The 23,125-nt window shown below is 38.2% G+C and overlaps 1 protein-coding gene across 1 annotated transcript; it reads left to right on the forward strand.

The window, feature by feature from the left end:
* The first annotated feature begins 980 nt into the window (after nucleotides 1-980).
* Nucleotides 981-3,589, forward strand: LOC131023049 (protein FAR1-RELATED SEQUENCE 5-like). Its single transcript, XM_057952591.1, has 4 exons — nucleotides 981-1,080; nucleotides 1,353-1,445; nucleotides 1,531-3,386; nucleotides 3,536-3,589. Exons 1-4 carry the CDS (start codon nucleotides 981-983, stop codon nucleotides 3,587-3,589), a joined length of 2,103 nt encoding a protein of 700 aa, XP_057808574.1.
* Nucleotides 3,590-23,125: the final 19,536 nt, after the last annotated feature.

Genomic DNA, 23,125 nt, shown 5'->3' on the forward strand with positions numbered 1-23,125 from the left:
CTAATAAGATGTCAAATATATATGTTGATTCGTTTATCACTTTGACTTACTATGAGCAAGAGTTATATAGTAACTTGTGTACTCTGTATCTTGGGTGATAGCGGTTAATATATGATATCTGATTATCTGTATTAGTACTCGTATCCGGTATAGGATAATGATATCCCCTTAAGGAGCTCAATAATGTTTATTGCGCTAAACCCTGCAGGTTGATTAAGTTCTGGCGCAATAATAAGGTTTGAGTGGTACTGCTTAAGGACTACAAAGAGATTAATTAATTTAGGCTGTCAGAGCTCTAATTAATTAATGGATGTCGGATATTTTAAATACGAGGATTTAATAAGTCTAAATACAAGCCCCGACTCATCACCGGCAATAAAGGGGTAAGTCAATATCGGTTCTCTAGTGGAATGAACTGATATTTATAAATTAATTATGGTCTGGGCTGACCATTGATGAATTAATTTATTTGAGGCCCATCTTTATTCCTTGTATCTGGTCCCTGGACTGGCCCAATGTCTCCTAGCCCAAGTAGGGCTAGAAATCGCCCCATACACTATAACTGGCGCCTCCCCCTCTTTTCTGTAATATAAAAATACAGCTGTCAGCTCTCAGGAAATACACACTGATAATTACTAGGGTTTGAGAACTGAGAAGGGGCGCAGGAAACGTTGGGGATTTCTAGCTTGGGATTTCTCACAGTTCGTTGTCCATCCAACGGTGAGACTTGAGCAGGATATAGTCGAGAAGATCAGAACTGGAGTCTTTCGACACGATCATCAACCATCTGTGCATCCGATTTACATGTAAGTAATTCCTAACACCTATGTGCAGCTGTTAAATTCATAGGAGCATGTTAGGATTAATCGTTGTATGATAAATTAATAATAACCAAGAAACGATCATCGGGCAAAGCGGAACGTTAATTCAGTTTAATATTCCTTCATGATAATGCTAAGGAAACAAATGATGATACAAACATGGGGGGATCTAATTCACATACTCAAAATGATGATTCATTAAGTGTGAATGTGGAACAACGGAGTGAAAATACTTTACAAATCATGTCAAGTGCTCAAGGTAATTTACTACATCAATAAGTATTCCACATGTTTCTGTCAATAATTGTCTAGGGTATAAATTTGTGGGATAGATGTAATCAATTTCTTAAGGATAGAAATTGATTACTTCTTAAGGATCTTCTCCCAATAATTTATGTGAATAAATTTTATGATTATATATGTATTCATCAAGAGTATAATTTTTGTTCAGCAAATGTAATCATTCATACGAAGCAAAGTATATGTTTCTGTAAGCAACTTATGTGAATAAAAATGATGATATTTTTTTAGGTGATCTTGATAATATTTGTGGATCTTTGGTTGGTGAAAAACACGAGGATATTGAAAAACTCATGAAGTTGTACTCAAATCATGCTAAAAAAGGTTGGATTTAGTGTGAGAAAGTCGACTACAAGATATAATAGTAATGGAATGTTAGTCTCTAGGGTTATGGTTTGTTCATGTCAAGGATTAAGAAAAAATGCTAGCAATGTAAATGAGGTTAGAAAGAAAATTGTACTTACAACAAGGACTGATTGCAAAGCTTTTTTTAGGATTAAACTGAGTACTAGTGATGAAGGTTTGTATGAGGTGAAAGAACATGTGTTGGAGCATAATCATCCACTAACTAGAGAAGAGTTAAGCTATATGCATCGTTCTAATAGAACAATTAGCGATGAAAATGTTGTCATTATTGAAGATATGTTATCATCTGGGATAGGAGCCACTGATGCTTATAGATATATGGCGCAAGAAGCAGGGGGTGAGGATATGATTGGCTATACAAAGAGAGACTGTATAAACTATGTAAATATGCTGAAAATCTTAACAATAGAAGGAGGTGATGCTCAAACACTTTTGAACATTTTAGAAGATCAATCTGCTGAAAATGATGACTTCTTTTATAGAGTGCGATTAGATGAAGATGGTAGATTAAGTCATGTGTTTTGGAGGGACTCCATGATGAAGGATGACTTCACAATCTTTGGAGATGTTATGGTGTTTGATACTACCTATAGAACCAACAAATACAACCTAATTTGTGCGCCATTTGTTGGATTGAATAATTACAAGAAAAATGTTATGTTTGGCTGTGCATTTTTGTCAAATGAAAAGATTGAAACTTTTGTGTGGTTGTTTGAGACTTTCAAGAAGAGCATGGGGGGTCAAAGTCCTATATCATTGTTTACAGATCAGGACTTGGCAATGAGTAAAGCAATTGAGAAGGTGTTTCCACAGACAAGGCACAGATTGTGCATTTGGCATCTACATCAAAATGCACAATCTCATTTGGGAAAACTAAAAAGTGATAAGACTTTTTATGATGCATTTCAAAGATGTATAACTGGCTGCATTGATTCATATGATTTTGAGGAATGTTGGAAAGCAATGGTTGAAAATCATAACTTGCAAAACAACTCGTGGATTCAGAGATTATATGAGTTAAGAGAAAAGTGGTCTAATGCTTTCAACAAAGAATACTTCTCTGTAGGAATTCTTTCATCTCAAAGAAGTGAAAGCACTAACCATGCATTAGGATTTAAAGCAAAAAAGACTACAAACTTGACTGAATTTTATGGACTGTTCAAGCAGACCATAGAACGTTGGAGATCCAATGAATTGAGTGATGAATTCCAGTGTATAAGAGGTCAACCAACGACGGTATTACCTATGACTGGAATAATAAAGCAAGCTTCCAAGGTATACACTCTTACAGTTTTTAAGGATTTTGAAAAGCAATTTATGAGATGTCTTGCTGGTAGTTTTTCTTTTCTAAGTGAAGAATATGATTTCAAGCTTTATCAAGTGAAAGATGGACAACATACATACCAAGTTAGTTTTTATAATGTGATGAATACTTTAGTGACTTGCACTTGCAACTTGTTCGAGGAATGCGGGATGTTATGTAGTCATTGTTTGAGGATACTACTCACTCATTCAATAGACAAAATACCAGACTGCTACATAAACAAGAGGTGGACAAAGCTTGCAAAACAAGCACTATGGGATAAAAATGTTGAGCAACAAAGTAAAAGTGCTCAACCTTGGAGGCATCAATTTGTGAAAAACTGCTTGAATCTAGCTCTACAAGTCCAAGACAATGAGAATGCAAGAAGACTTGTTGAAGATGGGTTAGAATCTATAAGATTAGCAGCACTTCAAGAGATGAAGAATACTATGTCAGAAACAAATGAAGCTCAAGATTTAGAGGCATGCTCTGAATCTAGTATAAGTGTTAAAGATCCTAAAAAATCAGTGACAAAGGGACGGAAACAAAGGATCAAAGGACACTTGGAGAAAAATACAAAGAAGAAAAGAAAGAATGTTGATGAATCAAACTTACAAAAACCAAATGAGTTTGGCTCAAAAACACCAAATCAACATTTATTTTAGGTAAAAGTTTTGATATTTAATTATACATTCACTTTAGACGTTTTTTTTGTTCTCTAAGTATATTTTGTTCTAATATGCAGGGTATATTGGATATAACATTCTGGACAGGTATTAAAATTGTTGCTTTACAGTAAAAGTAATAATTGTTCTTAGGTAAAGTATCAGTTCAAATGATGTGATGTATAGTTTAATAAACGTTAATTTTATTCATTACAATATATATAAATTTGTTAATTAACAATATATTGTCACTTTGTTTTTTAGCAACCTGAGTTTCAAGGGAGTTACGTTTCAAGCAAGTGGAACTACTATTTCATTGATCATATTATTGTCTTCAGTTCAAACAAGACATCATTTATTGAAACTTTCGAAGTTTATTGTTTATTATTGTTGAGACTTTGAAACACACATACATTTCAAAATTAATTGTTGTGAATTAATGTATTACTATGAAAGTAATACAATTATTTTTATCTTACTTTTGATACAAGAATATGTACTGTAAGTTAGTTTAACATTTACATTTCTTATCAACAATGTATACATTTGTTTACTATAACTATTACATTTGAAAATACTAAACCCTAAACCCCGAATATTGAACCCTAACCGGATTATTTACATTTGTGAAGCCTAATATTTACTTTTCTTGACCAAGATGTATACTTAATATAGATATTTGGCTTATGTCAATATAAATATCTCCTTTGATTAAATATTTTCTACAACCTAACCATTGACTATTGAACCATAGACCTAGAATACTGAACTCTAAACACTGAATACTAAACCCTAGATCGGGAATAATAAACCTAACCCATAAAACTGAACCCTAAACACTGAATACTAAATCCTAAACCCCGAATATTAAACCCAAACCAGAATATTTACATTTGTCAAGCCTAATATTTACTTTTCATGCCCAAGATGTATACTTTATCATAGGTATTTGGCTTATGTTAATATAAATATTTCCTTTGATTAAATATTTTCTACAACCTAACTACTGACTACTAAACTCTAGACCTGGAATACTGAACCCTAAACACTGAATACTATACCCTAAACCCCGAATATTGAACCCTAACCAGATTATTTATATTTGTGAAGCCTAATATTTAGTTTTCTTTCCCAAGATGTATACTTTAATATAGGTATTTGGCTTATGTCAATATAAACTAGTTGTGCCCCCGCGCTATGCGCGGAACAACATATTGTGACAGAAATAATCTAAATTTTAAATAATTTAATATTTATTATTTGAATGTATACAAATGTGCGACTTATCTTTTATAATTTAACTTTTATAAGAAGTAATTATAAATTGATAAAATTAGAAGTAATCAAATGCTTATACGCTTTGATGAATACATCATTACCAAATTGCAATGGTCAATGTCAATATTTTTGAAACATTGATTCAACAATTATACCCTTGAGAACTACTCCCACAACTAAAAAAATGAAACAAAAAACTAATGTACAGTGTCTTTTTTACACAAGAAAATTCTATCTATTATACTAAAGGAAAGTAGTCTGTCAAAATTCTCCCGCCTAAACACATTTGGACAAAATAGTCTTTTCATATTTCTCTCAAAAATTGATGGCCATATCTTTTCATCTGTCCAGAATTTTTTAGTTTTTATGCAAGACTATCTCCTCCCTTTCTTCTCCATCTTCTCTGCCGCCTCATCTCTCATTCCGACTCAGTCTGCAGCTACTCCACCTTCCGATCTACAGAAAGATCACTCCGGTGAACTTATTAAATTCGACGTCTTCACCACCGACCTGATGGATGAGAGGAGATGACTTCTCATTCACTGAAGATAAAATCAGGAACATCGGCGATTCATCTGGCTCAAATAAAAGGTTTGAAAAATCACCAATAATGGCTTCTCTTTCTCCCTCTCTTTGCTTTGTTGGTGTTAATGGGTTGTTTTTGTTTATTGTTAGATGACATTTGAACCGAAGAGATCCCCAATTTCTCCAATAAAAATAAGAAATTATAGTGTGATGACTTCCTACCTATTTTTGAACTATACCCCACCACTTATATATTGTATTAAAAAATTAACTTGTAATTTGAAATCAATTTCAAATTATTATTTTTTAATTCTTTTTTCTTTTTATTTTTTAACATATATTTTTTTTCGTAATATCAAATTTTATAATTGTGAATTCTTTTTTATTTTTTTATTTTTTCAATATTTAATTCAACCATATTCAATTAAAAATAATTTATATTATATTTATAAGTATGATAATTGAATTAATATATTAATTTTATATAAATATAAAAAAATTAAAATATTTTTATGTGCACAGTGCCTACATCACCGTAAAATAAAGTGTGGGAATTGTGTTTGTATGTGAATTCCACGAAGTTTTAACTGATTCTCGAAAACTTCATCTGTCTTTACAAAAAGTAAAAATAAATAAATAAATCTCTACTGCTTATCCCCTCATTCTTCACAAAAATCCTACTCGCTTTTCAAGAACAGCACTGACAACCTCTATCTTCAGCCATAATTCACACATTTCAATAGTATATATTTACCACATAGATACAAACATGCTGTAAAAAGGTCCAAAAGTCCAAAACATAAAGCCAAGGCCTCACAAATACAGATGTTGACAGTGTAATTTGAAAAGTAAAAATGTATTTTATGTACAATATTTATAAATTTTTTTAATGTATTTAATGTGAAAAGCTAGTTGTATTTTTTGGGGAAGCAAAAACTTTGCTTTTATATCCTAAGAAAGTGTGCGATAGGAAACTCACTATCTGTATGAAGAAGTATATGATTTTCTTGGAAAGGAAGGTGAAAAATAATGTGGAATTACAATATACAACAAAGAGAAAAAAAGGGGGAGAACAAAAATAAAAACTCGATTGCGCTTGTAAATTTCTAACTGTAATTCTTCCATTTCAAAATCCCTAATTGGGCAATAGAGATTCAAAAACCACAACAAAAACTTATTCACATGATTTTCACTCAACTTCGGTTGCTCGATTGCTCTTGTAAATAAAAAGCATAAGAAAACTCAATTGCTCTTGTAAATTTCTAATTGTAATTCTTCCATTTCACAATCCCTAATTGGGCAATAGAGGTTCAAAAACCACAGCAAAAACCTATTAACATGATTTTCACTCAACTTCGGTCATGCTCATCCGCCCATAGCCATCCGCAGATTGCCGCATTTCTGGAATCGCGCCACCACCAGAATCTAGCGGCAGGACAGGCACGTCGATGAAGGAAAAAAAGATAGGGAAGAGAAAGTTGGAGTCGAATCTAGAAGAAAGAGAGAGGCGGAAGGCCAGAACCAGATCTAGAAGAAGGAAGGAGGTGAAGGACAGAGCCTTACCCGCAGATTTTCTTGCAGAGGGAAAATGGAGGTTGAAAGTGATAGAATCTAAAAGGAAAGAGGAAATGTGAGAGAGAAGACAGACAGCTGCGAAATTTAGGAGAGAGAGTTAAAGAAGGAGAGATGGAATCATCAAATAAAATAAGTTGGAGAATATGAAAAGACTCAATTATGGAAAATTGGAAAGGACTATTAATTTTGACAGCTTTTTTGAAGAAAAAATAATAAAAAATGAAAATTATAGTAGTAGTTTGGGCGGGAAAAGTTGTGAATCACAACTTTCCTTTAGTATAATAGATAGATATCTCCTTTGATTAAATATTTTCTACAACCTAACCCTTGACTACTGAACCCTAGACCTAAAATACTGAACTCTAAACACTGAATACTAAACCCTAGACCGGGAATAATAAACCCTAACCCATGAATACTGAACCCTAAACGCTGAATACTAAACCCTAAACCCTGAATATTAAAACCTAACCAGATTATTTACATTTGTCAGCCTAATATGTACTTTTCTTGCCCAAGATGTATACTTACTCTAATATATATAGGTATTTGTGTTATGTCAATATAATAATCTCCTTTAATTAAATATTTTCTACAACCTAACCACTGACTACTAAACTCTAGACACTGAATACTAAACCCTAAACGTCGAATACTGAACCGTAACCAGATTATTTACATTTTTGAAGCCTAATATTTACTTTTCTTGCCCAAAATGTGTACTTAATTACTCTAATATAGGTATTTGGCTTATGTCAATATAAACACCTTCTTTAATTAAATATTTTCTACAATTTAACCACTGAATACTAAACCCGAGACGTAGAATACTAAACCCTAAAAGTTTATTACTAAACCTAAATTAGAATATTTACTTTTGTAAGGACTAACATTTACTTCTAGCCACATAAGTATACTTACGTTAATATATATATTTTGTGTATGTTAATATAGGTATTTTGTTTAAAAATTCAAACACTTAATTGATTGAGTTCAGATTCGGAATTAAATAATTATTTTCAATTAGTATATGAAGAGGTATTTAATATACGTATTTAATTATCAAACAGTATTACTTTTTCTAAAAGTAATTGTTAGGTCCGGAGGGTCTCGAATAGGTGTATGGGGGGGGGAATACACCTATGGGCTATTTTTCTTTCCTCAAACTGAGGGATCTCAAGATAGAGATCAAAATGAAACTTTACACGCAAACTGTGACACCTGTTCACTGAAAGGAGTTTTGACCAAACAGGGTTGACGACTGATACTAAAAACTCTTCAGTAAGGAGTTATTAGTTAAGTTACTGGAACTTAACTGATGCACGTAAGGGCTTCAGTCGAGTTTGCTAAAACAGAGATGATAACACTCTTCCTGACTATCAGAAGATAGATCAGTCAGACTGATATTATACGCAGCGGAAATAAACTTAGTTTCTTAATAGCCTCGGTTGAGCACGTTGTTAGTCTTAGGTTTCTCTTTGTAGATATTCAGTATTTAGTTTATCAATTGAAACAACACAAGTAAGAATGTAAAACTGAAAGCTGTAAATAACACAAAGACTTTTACGTGGTTCGGAAAACCCTTTCCTACATCCACGGTCGGTTGATCAGACCAACAATCCACTCCGCAAGTGCTTAACAGGTGCACTGCAAACCAAACCGTGTGCTTGCCGGGTGCACACAACCGTACCACTGAAGAAACCACTTCTTCAGCACCCACACTTCACTCGTGCCGGATTTCTCGCGCTTAGCACAACCCGCGCTAAGACTTCTCAGAGTCAGAGTACCTTCCTGAACTCCGAATCACTCAAACACTCTACTCTTTCTTCTTGAAAGGAGGTTTGAACGGTTGCCAACTGTACTTCAAAGAAGAAGTTCTTTGGAGCAAGTTTGACCTTGGCTTCTAGGTAAACAGAGGGTTTGCCTAAGGTCTAAGAGAATGTATGTAATCAGCAGTGACTGATTTTGGCTTTGGAATTCTCTTCTTCGATTTAAGCTTTGGGGAGGTTAAGCTTTAGGCTGAGTAGCGATTTTGGTAGGGCTTCAACTTATGTCGTTGAATCGGTGAAGATTGAAGTTGATCCTCGAGCGCTATTTATTGGAGAGGTCTTGAATAGATCCGTTGGTGGAGAACGTCTTCAAGATTTTTTCCGTTGGAGAGCATTTTGAATTTGGGCTGAGGCTTCAATCTTCGAGGTTCCTTGTTTGCTTGAAACGACTCTCTTGAAGGTCAGGAGATGTGACGTCTCTGATAAATTAGCCACCAAATAGGAATGACCTCTACAGAGATAAGGGGATCCTGAGATCTCTGCATTTAATGCGGCTGTACTTTTGTGAGTACGTGGCTTCCTTTGAACGTTGGAAGTTCAGTCCGAGGAAGAAAGTTTAACTGATACTTGACTTTAGTATCAGTCCGCTGAGTCCATGCGGCACGCATTAAGTAATCAGTTCCGAACTGATCCTTCAATTGATACTTTAGTTGGTATCTTCAGTCTTCAGTCTTCAGTCATTCGTCCTTCAGTCTTCAGAACCGCAAGCTAAACTAGAAACGAACTCTAACACTTGAGTTCAAAACTGTTCTAGTCTATTACAATTAAGACCTATGGATTTTGGTATCATCAAAACAAGGATTAGGATATTCCACAAGGTTCCCAACAGTAATGTTTACTTTTATCAAAGATAAGAATTACTTTTGCAAATATTTCTTCAACAAATATTAAAGCGAAAACTAAAAGTGTTACTTTTTTTAGAAGTAACATTTACTTTTCCTGAACAAAAGTATTACTTGAACAAATATTTAAGCGAAAACTAAAAGTGCTACTCCCTCCGTCCGCCAAAAGTATTCCACAATTACTATATTTGGCGTCCGCAAAAAGTATTCCACTTTCTTTTTTAAGTCATGGTCCCACCATCCACCTTTATATTTTATCCTTACAAACACTCTTTATTTACAAAAAACCCACCCAAAATTCAATCTCAACCACACATCTCATAAAGTGGTGGGACCTTTTCTCCACTACATCAACATCATCTCCAATTTTATTAAACTCTATGCCCAGCCAAAGTGGAATACTTTTGGCGGACGGAGGGAGTACTTTTTTGAGAAGTAACATTTACTTTTTCTGAACAAAAGTATTACTTGAACAAATATTAAAGCAAAAACTAAAAGTGGTACTAATCATCACAACTGCATATTAAAAAATATTTCATAAGAACCGCAATTTAGTACCAATTCATACCAACATCTAGTTAACCAAATCAACATAAGAACACCAAATTCTGCAGATTAATATGCAAAATGATACCTTATCACATAAAATCAATACTTGTAATACCTGAGCTTTTGATGACGTGTGTAATTGCTCGAGTTTGAGTGATTAGGGTTTAGATCCCTTGTGTGATTTACTTTGTATAGAGATGTTGAGTTATATGATGTTTTCTTGTTATTCTTTTGATGATGTTGAGACGTTCGTTTGATGATGTGAGAATGATGTGTGATTTTATATCCGTATTTGAGTTTGAGTATTCAAATAATTCTAGATAATTATTTGAATGAGAACGGTGAACTCGAAAGTGAGATCTGAGTCCGTTAAGACGTTTTTTGAATTTTTGACTTTTTGACGATGAATAGTAAAATACTGCTATTTCGTCTTTTTGTCGACTTTCAAAAATCTTACATGCACGTCGTCGGGAAATATTCTTAGTTTTTCGATACGAGTCCAATGACGAAGTTTTTATTTTTGGACGACGAGTGAATAGTAAATCAGAATTTCTCGATAAACGAACCGAGCTCGTTTATCAGAATTTCGAGAACGAGGTTACGTTTTCTATATTTATGTAGAATTACGAGTGTGATGAAAGTGAGTGGGAGTCGAGAGGGCGAGTAACGTAGAGTACGAGTAGTTAGTCGTTAAAATGAGATATTTAACGACTAAGTGGGATTAATATCCTAAATATCTAGGCCTACCCTACCATCAACCACCCCCCAACCGCCAAAGCTCCCCCCTTATAAAAAGGCGGCTGTGGGTCAGCGCACAGCCCACCTTTCTCACGCAAAACACACACACAACACCAAGAACACACACTACCTCCATTAAAGCTTCTTCAAGCTTTTGAGCTCCGATTTGAGCACCGAGACGAGCGCCGATCATCTTTTCGATCACGTATTTACGTAGGTAACATCTCTACCTATGTTTTGATGGTTTGATTTTCGTTTTTAGTCGACGTCGAAAAACGTCGATTCTCGACTTTATTTTGAAACGACGTCGGATCGTCGTGAGTTTTTAGTATGATGTTCTTGGGTAAATGTCAAGCATGTTTAATGAAAGTTAAGGATGGTTCGAACCCTAGTCATGGAATCCATGAGGGCAGTCGTCCGTGTTCTTCGTCGTCGTCACTCGTTCTTCGATTTTTGTTAATCGTTGTAACTTGTGATTGTGTTTTAGGAGCATGCTAGGTTTGTTCTTTGTTAATATTGTATTTACCAAGCATGTTAAGTTGTAGGTTGTAGAGATGGCTATACTTTGCGTGAACTTAGAAATGCATGCTAAGTTTCTCTTGAGTTTTGTGTTCTAAGTTAGAGTTGAGCATGTTAGAGTTAGTTTGATGTTTGGAGAATGGTAGGAAATGTGTAGGATGTTTGCATGAGTTTGCAGAGCATGCGTGCGTTTGAACTTGGTGAGTTTGCTGCGTGAATTCCAGCTCTGCTGAGCATAGTCAGCTCTGGCAGCGTGAAATCCAGCTCTGACGGGTGGTCAGCACTGCAGTTCAGCTCTGCCGAGTTGGTCAGCTCTGACGTGTGAATTTCAGCTCTGCCGGGCGAGTCAGCTCTGGCAGTTGAAGTGCTGTTGACTTCAGCTCTGGCTGCCAAAGTCAGCTCTGGCTGTTGAGTTAAGTCAGCTCTGGCGAGTTAGCTCTGGCTGTTGAGTCAGCTCTGGCTGTTGAGTCAGCTCTGGCGAGTTAGCTCTGGCTGTTGAGTCAACTCTGGCATGTCAGCTCTGGCTGCCAAAGTCAGCTCTGGCGAGTTAGCTCTGGCTGTTGAGTCAGCTCTGGCAAGTCAGCTCTGGCTGCCAAAGTCAGCTCTAACAAGTTAGCTCTGGCTGTTGAGTCAGCTCTGGCTGTTGAGTTAAGTTCAGCTCTGGCAAGTCAGCTCTGGCTGTTGAGTCAGCTCTGGCTGCCAAAGTCAACTCTGGCGAGTTAGCTCTGGCTGTTGAGTTCAGCTCGGGCGAGTCAGCTCTGGTTGTTGAGTCAGCTCTGGCTGCCAAGTCAGCGCTGGCAGGGCAGTAGAGTTAAAGTGTTAAGTTTTATTTTTCTATGTGAGTTTAAGTTAGTGAGTTTTCTGTTATGATGATCCTTCTTCTCATCGATTCTTCATATAAATGAAGGTCCGTTTGGGAAGTGACAACTTGAGAGAGAGAGAGTGACGTTACCTGTTTGCAGAGACGCAACGAGGTGGGCTTTTCTACGCTAAAATCAAGATGTTTACGCGTTTAAAATTATTGATGAATGATGAACTGAGAAACTATTTTCAAGATGTTTACGTGTTTAAATTATTGATGTATGATGATGAACTGTAAACCTATTTTGAAGTTATTGCATTGCCAAATATTTGAGATTTTAGAATGTTATCTATCTGTATGAGAAATGATATCGGTTCTACGCAAGGTAGAATTAGTGTACACAGTGATCGTGAGTCAGCTTTCAGGTTGGCCGATTGCAGTGCTGCAGAGGGAGGCCTCCCTCTCAGTACATGAGTTAACAGATATGGTACTTACTTGAGAACATAGACTAGCCAGTCAACTTTGAGAAACGAAAATGAGTTTGCAAACATAAGGCTTTAGATAAATTCCTTATGCTTTGTTTAAAGTATGGCAATGACAATGTTTATAGCTTTATAAAGCATGAGATGAGATGTTTTGGCATGTGTTCACTGAGTGATTTTGTACTCATCCCTGCATATGTTTTTCAAAATGTGCAGGTTGAGCCGGAGTGATGATGGTGCTGCATTGAGCGGAGTCACAGGGTTATTAATAAATATGTAACCTGTCTAGAATATGTCTTCATACATATGTCTAGCTACATTTCCGCTGCAGAGTACTTTTGGTACCATGTTATGTCATGTCGTACTTTAAGTTTGAGAGGATGGTTCCTGTTGATGTAATAACATGATTAACGTCTTATTAAGTTTTATGTCTTCTTTCTTTAATGCTTTAATTGAGTTTTACGTATCTTTCATTGGACTGTTTTATTAAGCATTAACGAGTAATAATGACGAGTTTTATTAAAATGAGTAAGTTTTACGGTTTTAAATGACGCCCCTTTCTTCCCCTTCTTCTTTAACCCCATCCCTAGTCGTGGATCACTCGGCCTAACTATCCCTAGCTAGGGCGGGGTGCGACAGAGTGGTATCAGAGCTTTGGCATGCAGGTTAAAGCTCTGAATTAGAAGTCTTGAGTTTAGTCTGGAATGAGTCACTAGGCTAATAGTTATTAACAACCGTGAGCTCAGCGCACCATCACACTAAGCTCAATGAGGTATGTAAAATTTCAAAGTTTAATTGTCATTAAATTTTGAAGAGTATGATGTTATACTTTGAGCATGATGTTGTACTTTGAAGATGCATAGTTTGAGTTTGAGCATGACAACATGATTAATAACGAGTTATTATGTTGCATGAGTTATGATGTGATGTATTTCAGATGTTTTGTGATGAGAATTGTTTGAGCAGTTGTGATGAGTCACGATGATTTAGATGGAGGAATCTAATATCATTGTTTAGAGAGATTTTCTACTAAGTAGAAGGATGAAATGAGAACTTAGAGCTAAAGCTTGAGAGAATTAACTTTGCGTTTAAGTACTTGTTTGTTTGACCTATGTTGTGCTTGTTTATGTTTCCTGAGTTGAGCCGAGTTAGTTCTTCGAGTCACCTTTAAGTTTTCCCTATAGGATGGCTAGGATTATTCGCACTGCGCGAAAGAGGACGACTATGAGATCGACCCCAGCACAGGTCAGGTATGAGTACGAGACGTACGACATCTGCCACAGAGACACGTTGGCAGAGTTTCTGGCGCATTACCATAGATTGTGGCTAGAGGCCAGCCTTCGAGCAGGGGTTACTGGTCTGGATGGCATCATGCGCCTAGTCAGTGTGCTGCCGGACGAGTGGCAGAGATGGGCAGGAGCTATGGCCCCCCATTACATCTATCGAGTGGGGCATGCCTTTGATCTTTATGGAGACTTCACGGGTTTCGTGGCAGTGGTGAGAAATCAGTTTTTGGCTTGGGGAGTTCTCCCGATTGGGCCGCACGAGAGGCCGTTTGATTTAGCCCGGGCTTTTGCGATTGAGCCGCTCGAGTTTGGGTCATTCCATGACGAGTCAGTGCCAACTCCAGCCCCTCAGGCTATACGATCGCCTAGTTCAGTTGACAGGCCACCATCTCCGTACTATACTCCATCTCCATACTGTGTACCCTCACCTACTATTCCCGCTGTTCCCGAAGTTAGTCGCCAGCCAGTGCGAGGCTGGAGGATCTCGCCCCGCAGGAGTTCAGAGGTCTGCCGAGGACGATCCAGAGCATCAGGTTCCAGTTGGGACGTGCCGTCTTGAGCCACTGGACCCGCATGAGATGGGATTCGTCACAGACACTCAGATTCTCTACGCGGACCTGTTGACGGGATATCTTTCACATCGGGAGCTCTAGGAGAGGTTGGTAGCCATCGAGTCCGTATTTGAGGAGGATTCGATAGAGGCTAGAGTTGAGGGTGATAATGAGAAGGAGCCGATGGAGGACCCGAGAGAGGCTATAGTCGAGGATGATGATGAAGAGGAGCCGATGGAGGATCCGATAGAGGTTATAGCCGAGGATGAGGACGAGGAGGAGCCGATGGAGGATCCGGTGGAGGCTAGGGCCGAGGAGGATCGCGAGAGTGTGGGCAGTACGCCCTGGCAATAGTTGTTTTTTTTTCTTTATGTTGTGATGTATATATGGTTGGGAGATGTGAGTACTTGATGTTTTTGACATGCTTAGATAGGCATGTGTATATATTTCCCTATAGATGCTATATAGATAGATGTTCCTAGTATGATAGAGTAGCAACTAGATGAGCTAGCCGGTAGAAATGACCGTATGAGGTCCACGCCGAGACATAGTACTACTTATGATGTTAGCTTAGAGTGACATCATAATAAGTACTATGGTATTTTTGTATAAGTCCTCTAAGGAGGCAATCTTATGATGGGTATATATGGTTGACCAGAGTGGTCTTTTGTTAGCATTGATGAGCTTTATTTCTTTTATGATGTTGAGTTGAGTTAGTATGTTGAGTTTAGTTTCGACGAAGCTTGGAAGGTTGTTTGATGTGAGATTTATCTTCTGTTAATACAGAATGCCTCCGAGACGCAACCAAGGGCATAATTTAGATGATAGGCGGGAAGATACACCCCCGCCACCACCGCAACCTGAGAGGAGAGTCGAAGAACTTTTTCTTCGACAAAATCCACCCGGATTTAGTGGGACTGGAAGTCCACAAAAGGCGGAAGACTGGGTAAGAGCTTTGGAGAGGATCTTTAAGTTCCTCAAGTGTAATGATCAGGAGAGGATGTTGTGCATGTCCTTCCAACTAACCGGATTAGCCGGTTACTGGTGGGAAGTACGTCAGAAGACTCTGACACCCGAGCAAATTGAGAACTACACCTGGGAACAATTCAAGGCTACGCTTTTTGAGAAGTATGTACCGAGGAGTTATCGAAAGTAACGAGAGGCTGAATTTGGGAGTTTGAGGCAAGGAAAGAAATCGATTTCAGAGTATGACCGAGAATTCTGTGATTTATCACGTTTTGCTCCAGAGAAAGTGGACACTGATGAGAAGATGTCTGAGCTTTTCTGCGCCAGTTTGAGGCAGGACATTAGGGTAGTGTTGGCAAGTCAGGCCGCACTGTCATACACTGAGGCTTTGAATCGAGCCTTAGATATGGAGTTGGCTATGCAGCCAGAGAAAGTACTGCAAGCACCTGCACCGCCGTTGACTCAGACGAAAATACCTGGAGGACAACAAACTGCGCCTCCAGCACAGAGTGGAAAGAGAAAATGGGAGGACAGATGACAGGGCAACAGAAAGCCGTGGCAAGGATAAGGCCAACAACAACAGGGTAAACAACAATACCCTGGACAGTCGTCAGGACAACAGAGGACGTCGCCGTGTGCCAAGTGCAACAAGATACACTTGGGGGTTTGTAAAGCTGGATCTAATAGTTGCTTCAACTGTGGACAAGCTGGTCATTACTCGTCGCACTGCCCGAGTAAACAACAAGGAATGGCAGGAGGGAAGCCAAGTCAGAATTCGGCACAGCCCTTAAGAGCCATTATGGGATATCCCCAACCGCCTCAACAACAGCGTCAGCCGCAAGGTCCACAGAAACAGCAGCAGCAGTAGCAGCAACTACCACAACCGCCACAGCATCAGAGAGCCTTTGCGCTCAATCAGAAACAGCCCGAGAAAAATCAGGGAAACCTGATAGGTATGGGCAAGATTTTGGATGTACCAGTTATAGTTCTGTTTGATACAGGAGCTTCGCATTCTTTTATTGCTCAAGCATGCGTAGATACCTTCAAACTAGAGCCAAAACGAGCTACACCCGAGTTGAGAGTAATTACTCCTGTAGGAAAAGCTACTACAATTTCTCACGTGATTTATAACGTAGAGCTTGAGTTAGGATCACTAAAGATGAAAGCAAGAACCTTGCACTTAATGCCTATGTGGGACGTAGACATTATTCTAGGGATGGATTGGTTAGCAGAGAACTTTGCCACGATTGACTGTAAGAAGAGGAAGATAACTTTCCAACCACCTGGGAAGGAACCGATGTGTTTTCATGGCATAGATAGAAGGAAGAGAGTTCCGATCGTTTCAGCACTTCAAGCGTCGAAGTTGGTAAAGAAGAAAGTAGCACAAGCTTACCTAGTTTACTTGAATAATGAAGGAGAATCAAGTAAAAACTTAGAGGATGTAGCAGTGGTAAGAGAATATGGAGATGTATTTCCCGAGGTCTTACCAGGATTGCCACCAACAAGACAGTTGGAGTTCACTATCGACTTAGAACATGGTTCGGCACCAGTGTCGAAGGCACCCTACAGAATGGCACCTAAAGAGCTACAAGAGTTGAAGATTCAGCTACAAGAACTACTCGAGTTAGGTTTTATCCGACCAAGTGTATCCCCGTGGGGAGCACCAGTCCTCTTTGTTAAAAAGAAGGATGGCACGTTAAGAATGTGCATAGATTATCGAGAGCTGAATAAATTGACACTAAAGAACAAATATCCTTTACCAAGGATAGATGACTTGTTTGATCAATTAAGAGGAGCGAGCATTTTCTCGAAAGTTGACTTGAGATCGGGTTATCACCAGTTGAAAATTAGACAGGAGGATATACCTAAGACAACTTTTCGAACGAGGTATGGACACTATGAGTTCATAGTTATGCCATTTGGTTTGACGAACGCACCAGCAGTATTCATGGATCTCATGAATCGAGTGTTCCATCAATACCTGGATAAATTTGTCCTAGTTTTCATAGATGATATTCTCATCTATTCGAAGAATGAGCAAGAACACCAACAACATCTGAGAGTAGTGTTGGAAACGCTTAGAGCTGAGAAGCTTTTCGCCAAATTCACCAAGTGTGAATTCTGGTTGAACGAAGTAACGTTTCTAGGACATATTGTTTCATCCGAAGGGATTAAGGTTGACCCCGCCAAGGTACAAGCTGTACATGAGTGGAGATCACCAACTAAAACCTAATGAGATTCGCAGCTTTTTAGGCTTAGCAGGTTACTATCGGAGGTTTATTGAAGGATTTTCCACGATAGCAAGACCGATGACCCAATTACTTAGAAAAGAAGCTAAGTATAATTGGACAGAGGAGTGTGAAAAAAGTTTTCAAGAACTCAAGAGGAGATTGACTACAGCACCAGTGCTGACAGTTCCGGAAATGGATAAAGAGTACACCATCTACACAGATGCGTCAAAGAATGGGCTAGGATGTGTTTTGATGCAAGAAGGAAGAGTTATAGCCTACGCATCACGACAACTTAGACCCCACAGATAAATTATCCAACGCATGATTTAGAACTTGCAGCTGTTGTGCATGCCCTGAAAATTTAGAGGCATCATCTCTACGGAGTTAGATGTGAGATTTTCACGGACCACAAAAGTTTGAAATACTTTTTCGAGCAAAATGATCTTAACATGAGACAGAGGAGATGGCTCGAACTAGTGAAGGATTATGACTGCGGCATTAACTATCACCCCGGAAAGGCCAATGTAGTAGCCGATGCATTGAGTCGCAAAGTCTCGTCAAAGTTAGGATGTCTTCTCACGAGGGAGGATGAGCTTATAAAGGACTTTGACAAGATGATGATAGAAGTGATAGAACCACCGGGGACAATAGCGAGTATTGTTGCGACGATGCCTAGTTTGAGGAAAATGGTGGTTGAAGCACAAAGATAGGACGAGAAAATGGAAAAGTTACGAGAGAGGATAAGGACGGGAGATGTAACACCCCGCATTTTTCCTCATTATAAACATTTTGAGATTTATTTTAGAGAGCACTAAGATATAAACAAAAGCATATAATGAGATGAGGTATCCCAATAGATTGAGTTATTATGTTTTCAATAATGGGCCAAGAATGAAGTACTAGAAAGAATAAGGATTTACAGAGATGATGGTCGAACAAGAGTGAAGTTATAATTTCATTTCTTTTAAATAGTTTTAGCAGCTCTGGTGATCGAGCTCTACTCTGCTCTGGTGGCAGAGCTGAAATCGAGCTCTACTCTGCTCTGGTGGTAGAGCTGAAATCGAGCTCTGCTATGTTCTGGTGGTAGAACTGAATTCGAGCTCTGCTCTGGTGGCAGAGCTGAAATCGAGCTCTGCTATGTTCTGGTGGCAGAGCTGAATTCGAGCTCTGCTCTGGTGGCAGAGCTGAAATCGAGCTCTGCTCTGGTGGCAGAGCTAAAATCGAGCTCTGCCTTGGTGGCAGAGCTAAAATCGAGCTCTGCTATGTTCTGGTGGCAGAGCTGAATTCGAGCTCTGCTCTGGTGGCAGAGTTGAAATCGAGCTCTGCTATGTTCTGGTGGCAGAGCTGAAGTCGAGCTCTGCTCTGGTGGCCGAGATATGCTCTGCTCTGGTGGCAGAGCTGATGTCGAGTTGTTCTCTGCTCTGGTTCCAGAGCTGAACCAAAGCTGAAGCAGCTCTGGCCACCAAGACTGTTGTGCATGGCTGAGTTTAGAGAAGAGAGTCATAGCAAATGGATAAGTCAAAGCAAGTGGATAACTAAGCAAATGGATAAGATATTTTGTGGATAATTAAGCATGTGTTTATTGAAAGAAACAATAGGGCCGGATGGCCCTATTGGTGATTGAAACTTAAATTTTGTCAACAAAATTTAAAATATCAATATTTGGCGAACCTCGCCGGTAACCTCTTGAACTTCACCGGAATGAACAAATAAATACGTGCGGAAGACTTGAAACGAGAAATAAAGTAAAGATAAAGTGTGGAATATCCCAAAACCCCTGACCTAATCTACGTAGTTTCCTAGAGAACGAATCTCTAGACCCCAACGATGCGATCGGTGCAGCAACTCGGAGACGTTGAATGACACACGACGAGGGATGATGAACTCGCCGATACGCCGATAAGTTGAATTTGCTTGGGCAAAATTCAGGAAGAACTCGTAGTTCTTAAGAGAGATTAACTCACAAATATCATATATCAAAATTAGTTAGGTTTTTCGTTCACATGTAGCCATATATATATGCAAAATAAAACTATAATTTAAAGAAGGAAATAACGTAAAAACAAGGAAACTTAAAAACAAGGAAACAAAAGAAACTTGATCAGCAAGCTTTGACAACTCGGGCGAGAACGCCAGCACTGGAAAACGCCCCTCTGGAAACGCCAGCTCTGTAAACGCCCGCTCTGTAAACGCCCGCTCTGGAAACGCCCGCTCCTCTACTCTGGAAAATCGGCTTCTCTGCTCTGGCAGCTTTGACTTCGCTGCTCGGGCAGACTTGAATTCTCTGCTCGGGCACAGTCGACTTCTCTGCTCTGGCAGTTCGGCTTCTTTGATCTGACGAGTTGACTTCGCTGCTCTTGGCCTTTTGATTTCTCTGGCGAGTGCATGACTTCGCTGCTCTGGACTTTTGATTTCTCTGCTCTGGCCTTTTGATTTCTCTGGCGAGTGCATGACTTCGCTGCTCTGGGCCTTTTGATTTCTCTGGCGAGTGCATGACTTCGCTGCTCTGGAATTTTGATTTCTCTGCTCTGGCGCGAGCTTGGTTCTGTTCGGGCTGCATCAGGGTTAGTGATACCCAAAAATCTTGAACGTTTTATGGTAATTATATATAAGTGTTAGAAACGTTCATGCAAAATTTGAAGTCATTTGGACATCGTTTGATACCCTTTTTAATTATAAAACTCCAACTGCAACTTGCTAACGAAAGTTTGGAAGAAACATCTACTAGAGCCACCCATTTCAGTAGCTTCCCCTGAGTTTTTGGTTTCCAAATTTTTATATAAACGAGATGAACATGTTAGATAATTACCCACAAAAATTCAAATCATTTCGGCAAGATATACTATTTTTCAAAAATCAAAACTTCCAATTGCACAAAACTGCCGAATATGGTAGGCTGTAGGAAAATGGTCATATCTCCTGAACCACATAGAGTTTTGCAACCTACTTTTTTTTAAATAAAACTAGACTTCAAGAGGTTTCAAATGGTATGAATTCCAAACCTAGGGAAGTTCCGAGGTAAAGCAGTTTATTTCTTGAAGTTAAAACAGAGGGTATGAGATCAAGTATAGGCATTCATAACACACCTACTTTTGATTTTTTATAAGTTCATGTGTTAATGGCGATAATTATACACCAAATTAATTCATAAAAATGCTAATGGAGTATATATATATATAGGGTTGGGTTCCGGTAGTATCCAAGCTTATAATAGATCCGTAGATCCAAATCTAGACCACACATTTATGACATGTGGCGCATCAAGATGGTGACACGTGGCAAGGCATTTCAAGGCAAAATCTGGAGAGCGGTAAAATTGGAATGTAATTTTCGAAATTAAAAAAAAAAACAAAAAAATAGATTTTCTCAAAATAGGTATATATTAGATGCATAAAGTTTCATACGAGAATACATGAACTTTCATATAAAAATGCATAAAGTTTCATATAAAAATGCATAAGATTTCACCCCACCCCAACCCCAACCCCAACCCCCCCACACCCCTGAACCCCACCCCACCCCTGAACCCCACCCCCACCCACCCTCTACCCCCCACCCCACCACCCCCCCCCCCCCCAAATTTTTTTTTTATTTTTTTAAAAACTGATTTTCTGACCACTGACCCACCCCTACCCCCCACCCCCACCAAAATTTTTTATTTTTTTATTTTCTCAAAAACTGATTTCTGACACTGACCCCCCCACCCCCCACCCCCCCATTTTTTTTTTGAAAAACTGATTTTTACATGCATAAAAAAATTACATGTTTTACATGCATATACTTTCGCACAGAAATGCATATACTTTCACACAAAAATGCATTACATTTTTTGAAAAAATATAATTTTTTTTTTGGGCTGGAGGGTGGGTGGGGGGTTAGCGGTCAGAAAATCAGTTTTTAAAAAAAATAAAAAAAAAATTGGGGGGGGGTGGGTGGGTCAACGACTCAACAATCAGAAAATCAGTTTTGAAAAAAAAAAAAAATTGGGGTGGGGGGTGGGTGGTCAGAAAATCAGTTTTTTTTTAAAAAAAAAAAAATTGGGTGGGGGGTGGGGCAGGGGTGGGGTGGCAAAAATACCAGATTTATTAAAATGAAATGCATTTTTTGTATAATTTAATGCATTTTTATGTAAAATCTTTATGCACTTTTGTTTGATTCTATATGCATGTGAAACATGACTATTTTAGGGGATGGTAATGGGGAGGGTTGGGGGGTGGTGTGGGGTGGGGTGGTGAAAATACCAAAACTGTAAAAATTAAATGCATTTTTCTGTTCAAAGTCATGCATTTCATGTGAAAACTTTATGCATCTTCGTGTGAAACTATATGCATCTAAAATATATCTATTTTGAGAAAATCTAAAAAATATATATTTATTTTTTAATTATTAAATCCGAAAATTACATTCCAATTTTACCCCTCTCCATATTTTGCCTTGAAATACCTTGCCACGTGTCACCATCTTGATGCGTCACATGTCATAAATGTGTGGTCTAGATTTGGATCTACGGATCTATTATAAGCATTGGATACTACATGATCTCATTCCTATATATATATATATATATATATATATATATATATATATATATATATATATATATGTGTGTGTGTATATATATATATATATGTATATGAGACTTTTTCCGAGTTTAATTAACTTAACCGAAATTGGATTTTCTTGAGTTATTTAATCACATAATGGTGAATTATCGAGAATGTATTAAAGAATGTGTTATAATGTTATAACTTCAGTATGTGATTGTAGATGCTATCTAGGTTTGAGTATCTAGGAGTTTGTTCCTTAATGGACTGTTTAGACTTAAAAATTTGGTGATGAGTTGAGAGTATAAACGGTGAATATTTAGGAAGTATTATTATTATAAGAGTGATTATTTAGAAGGTACCAATGAGAAACGAAGAGTAGTACTAAGATGAGAACAGTGAACTTAGTGAGGATTTGTCTGATCGACGTTTATCTTATTACATGAACCGTCTACGCCAATGATGATATCTGAAGATACAAGTCGAGGGCATAAGTAAGATTGCTCCAAAGTACGGGAACCGAAGCTAGGATTTCCAGGTGGGCATTACTTTCTAATACCCCTATTACTGGCTTTCTAAATGATGATTATAATGATGTTTATGAGTTTTAAAAATGATTTGAGATAAATTGATGTTTAAACTAATTAACTTGCCGAGTTTTGATAACGACGAGCCTGTACGTTACCCTCTACGGATGAAATGATTTCGGGTCCTGCCAAAGGCGGGATTGTGTACACGGAGGTAATCGTGAGCTGTATACCGAGTTGGCCGGTCAGAAATGACTGTGAGCCGACTGTCAGGTCGGCCGGTTACGGTGTTTGAGAAGGAGGCCTACTTCTCAGTACCTTGATGATGATGAGTTGTAGAAGTGGTACTACATGCTAAGTATTTTTTACTGCAGTCTACCGTTCCTTACTTTATGAGGCACATAATTTATCAATTGCTTACACAGG

Source organism: Salvia miltiorrhiza, chromosome 4, assembly GCF_028751815.1.
Source record: "Salvia miltiorrhiza cultivar Shanhuang (shh) chromosome 4, IMPLAD_Smil_shh, whole genome shotgun sequence".
Classification (NCBI taxonomy): domain Eukaryota; kingdom Viridiplantae; phylum Streptophyta; class Magnoliopsida; order Lamiales; family Lamiaceae; genus Salvia; species Salvia miltiorrhiza.

What these genes read in the sequence shown, in the direction of transcription:
- LOC131023049 (XM_057952591.1), top strand. Translation starts at nt 981, where the DNA reads ATGGGGGGATCTAATTCACATACTCAAAATGATGATTCATTAAGTGTG. An exon ending in CTCAAATCATGCTAAAAAAG is followed by an intron (nt 1,446 to 1,530) that starts GTTGGATTTAGT and finishes GTTCATGTCAAG; the next exon opens with GATTAAGAAAAAATGCTAGC. An exon ending in CAAAGAAGAAAAGAAAGAAT is followed by an intron (nt 3,387 to 3,535) that starts GTTGATGAATCA and finishes TCTAATATGCAG; the next exon opens with GGTATATTGGATATAACATT.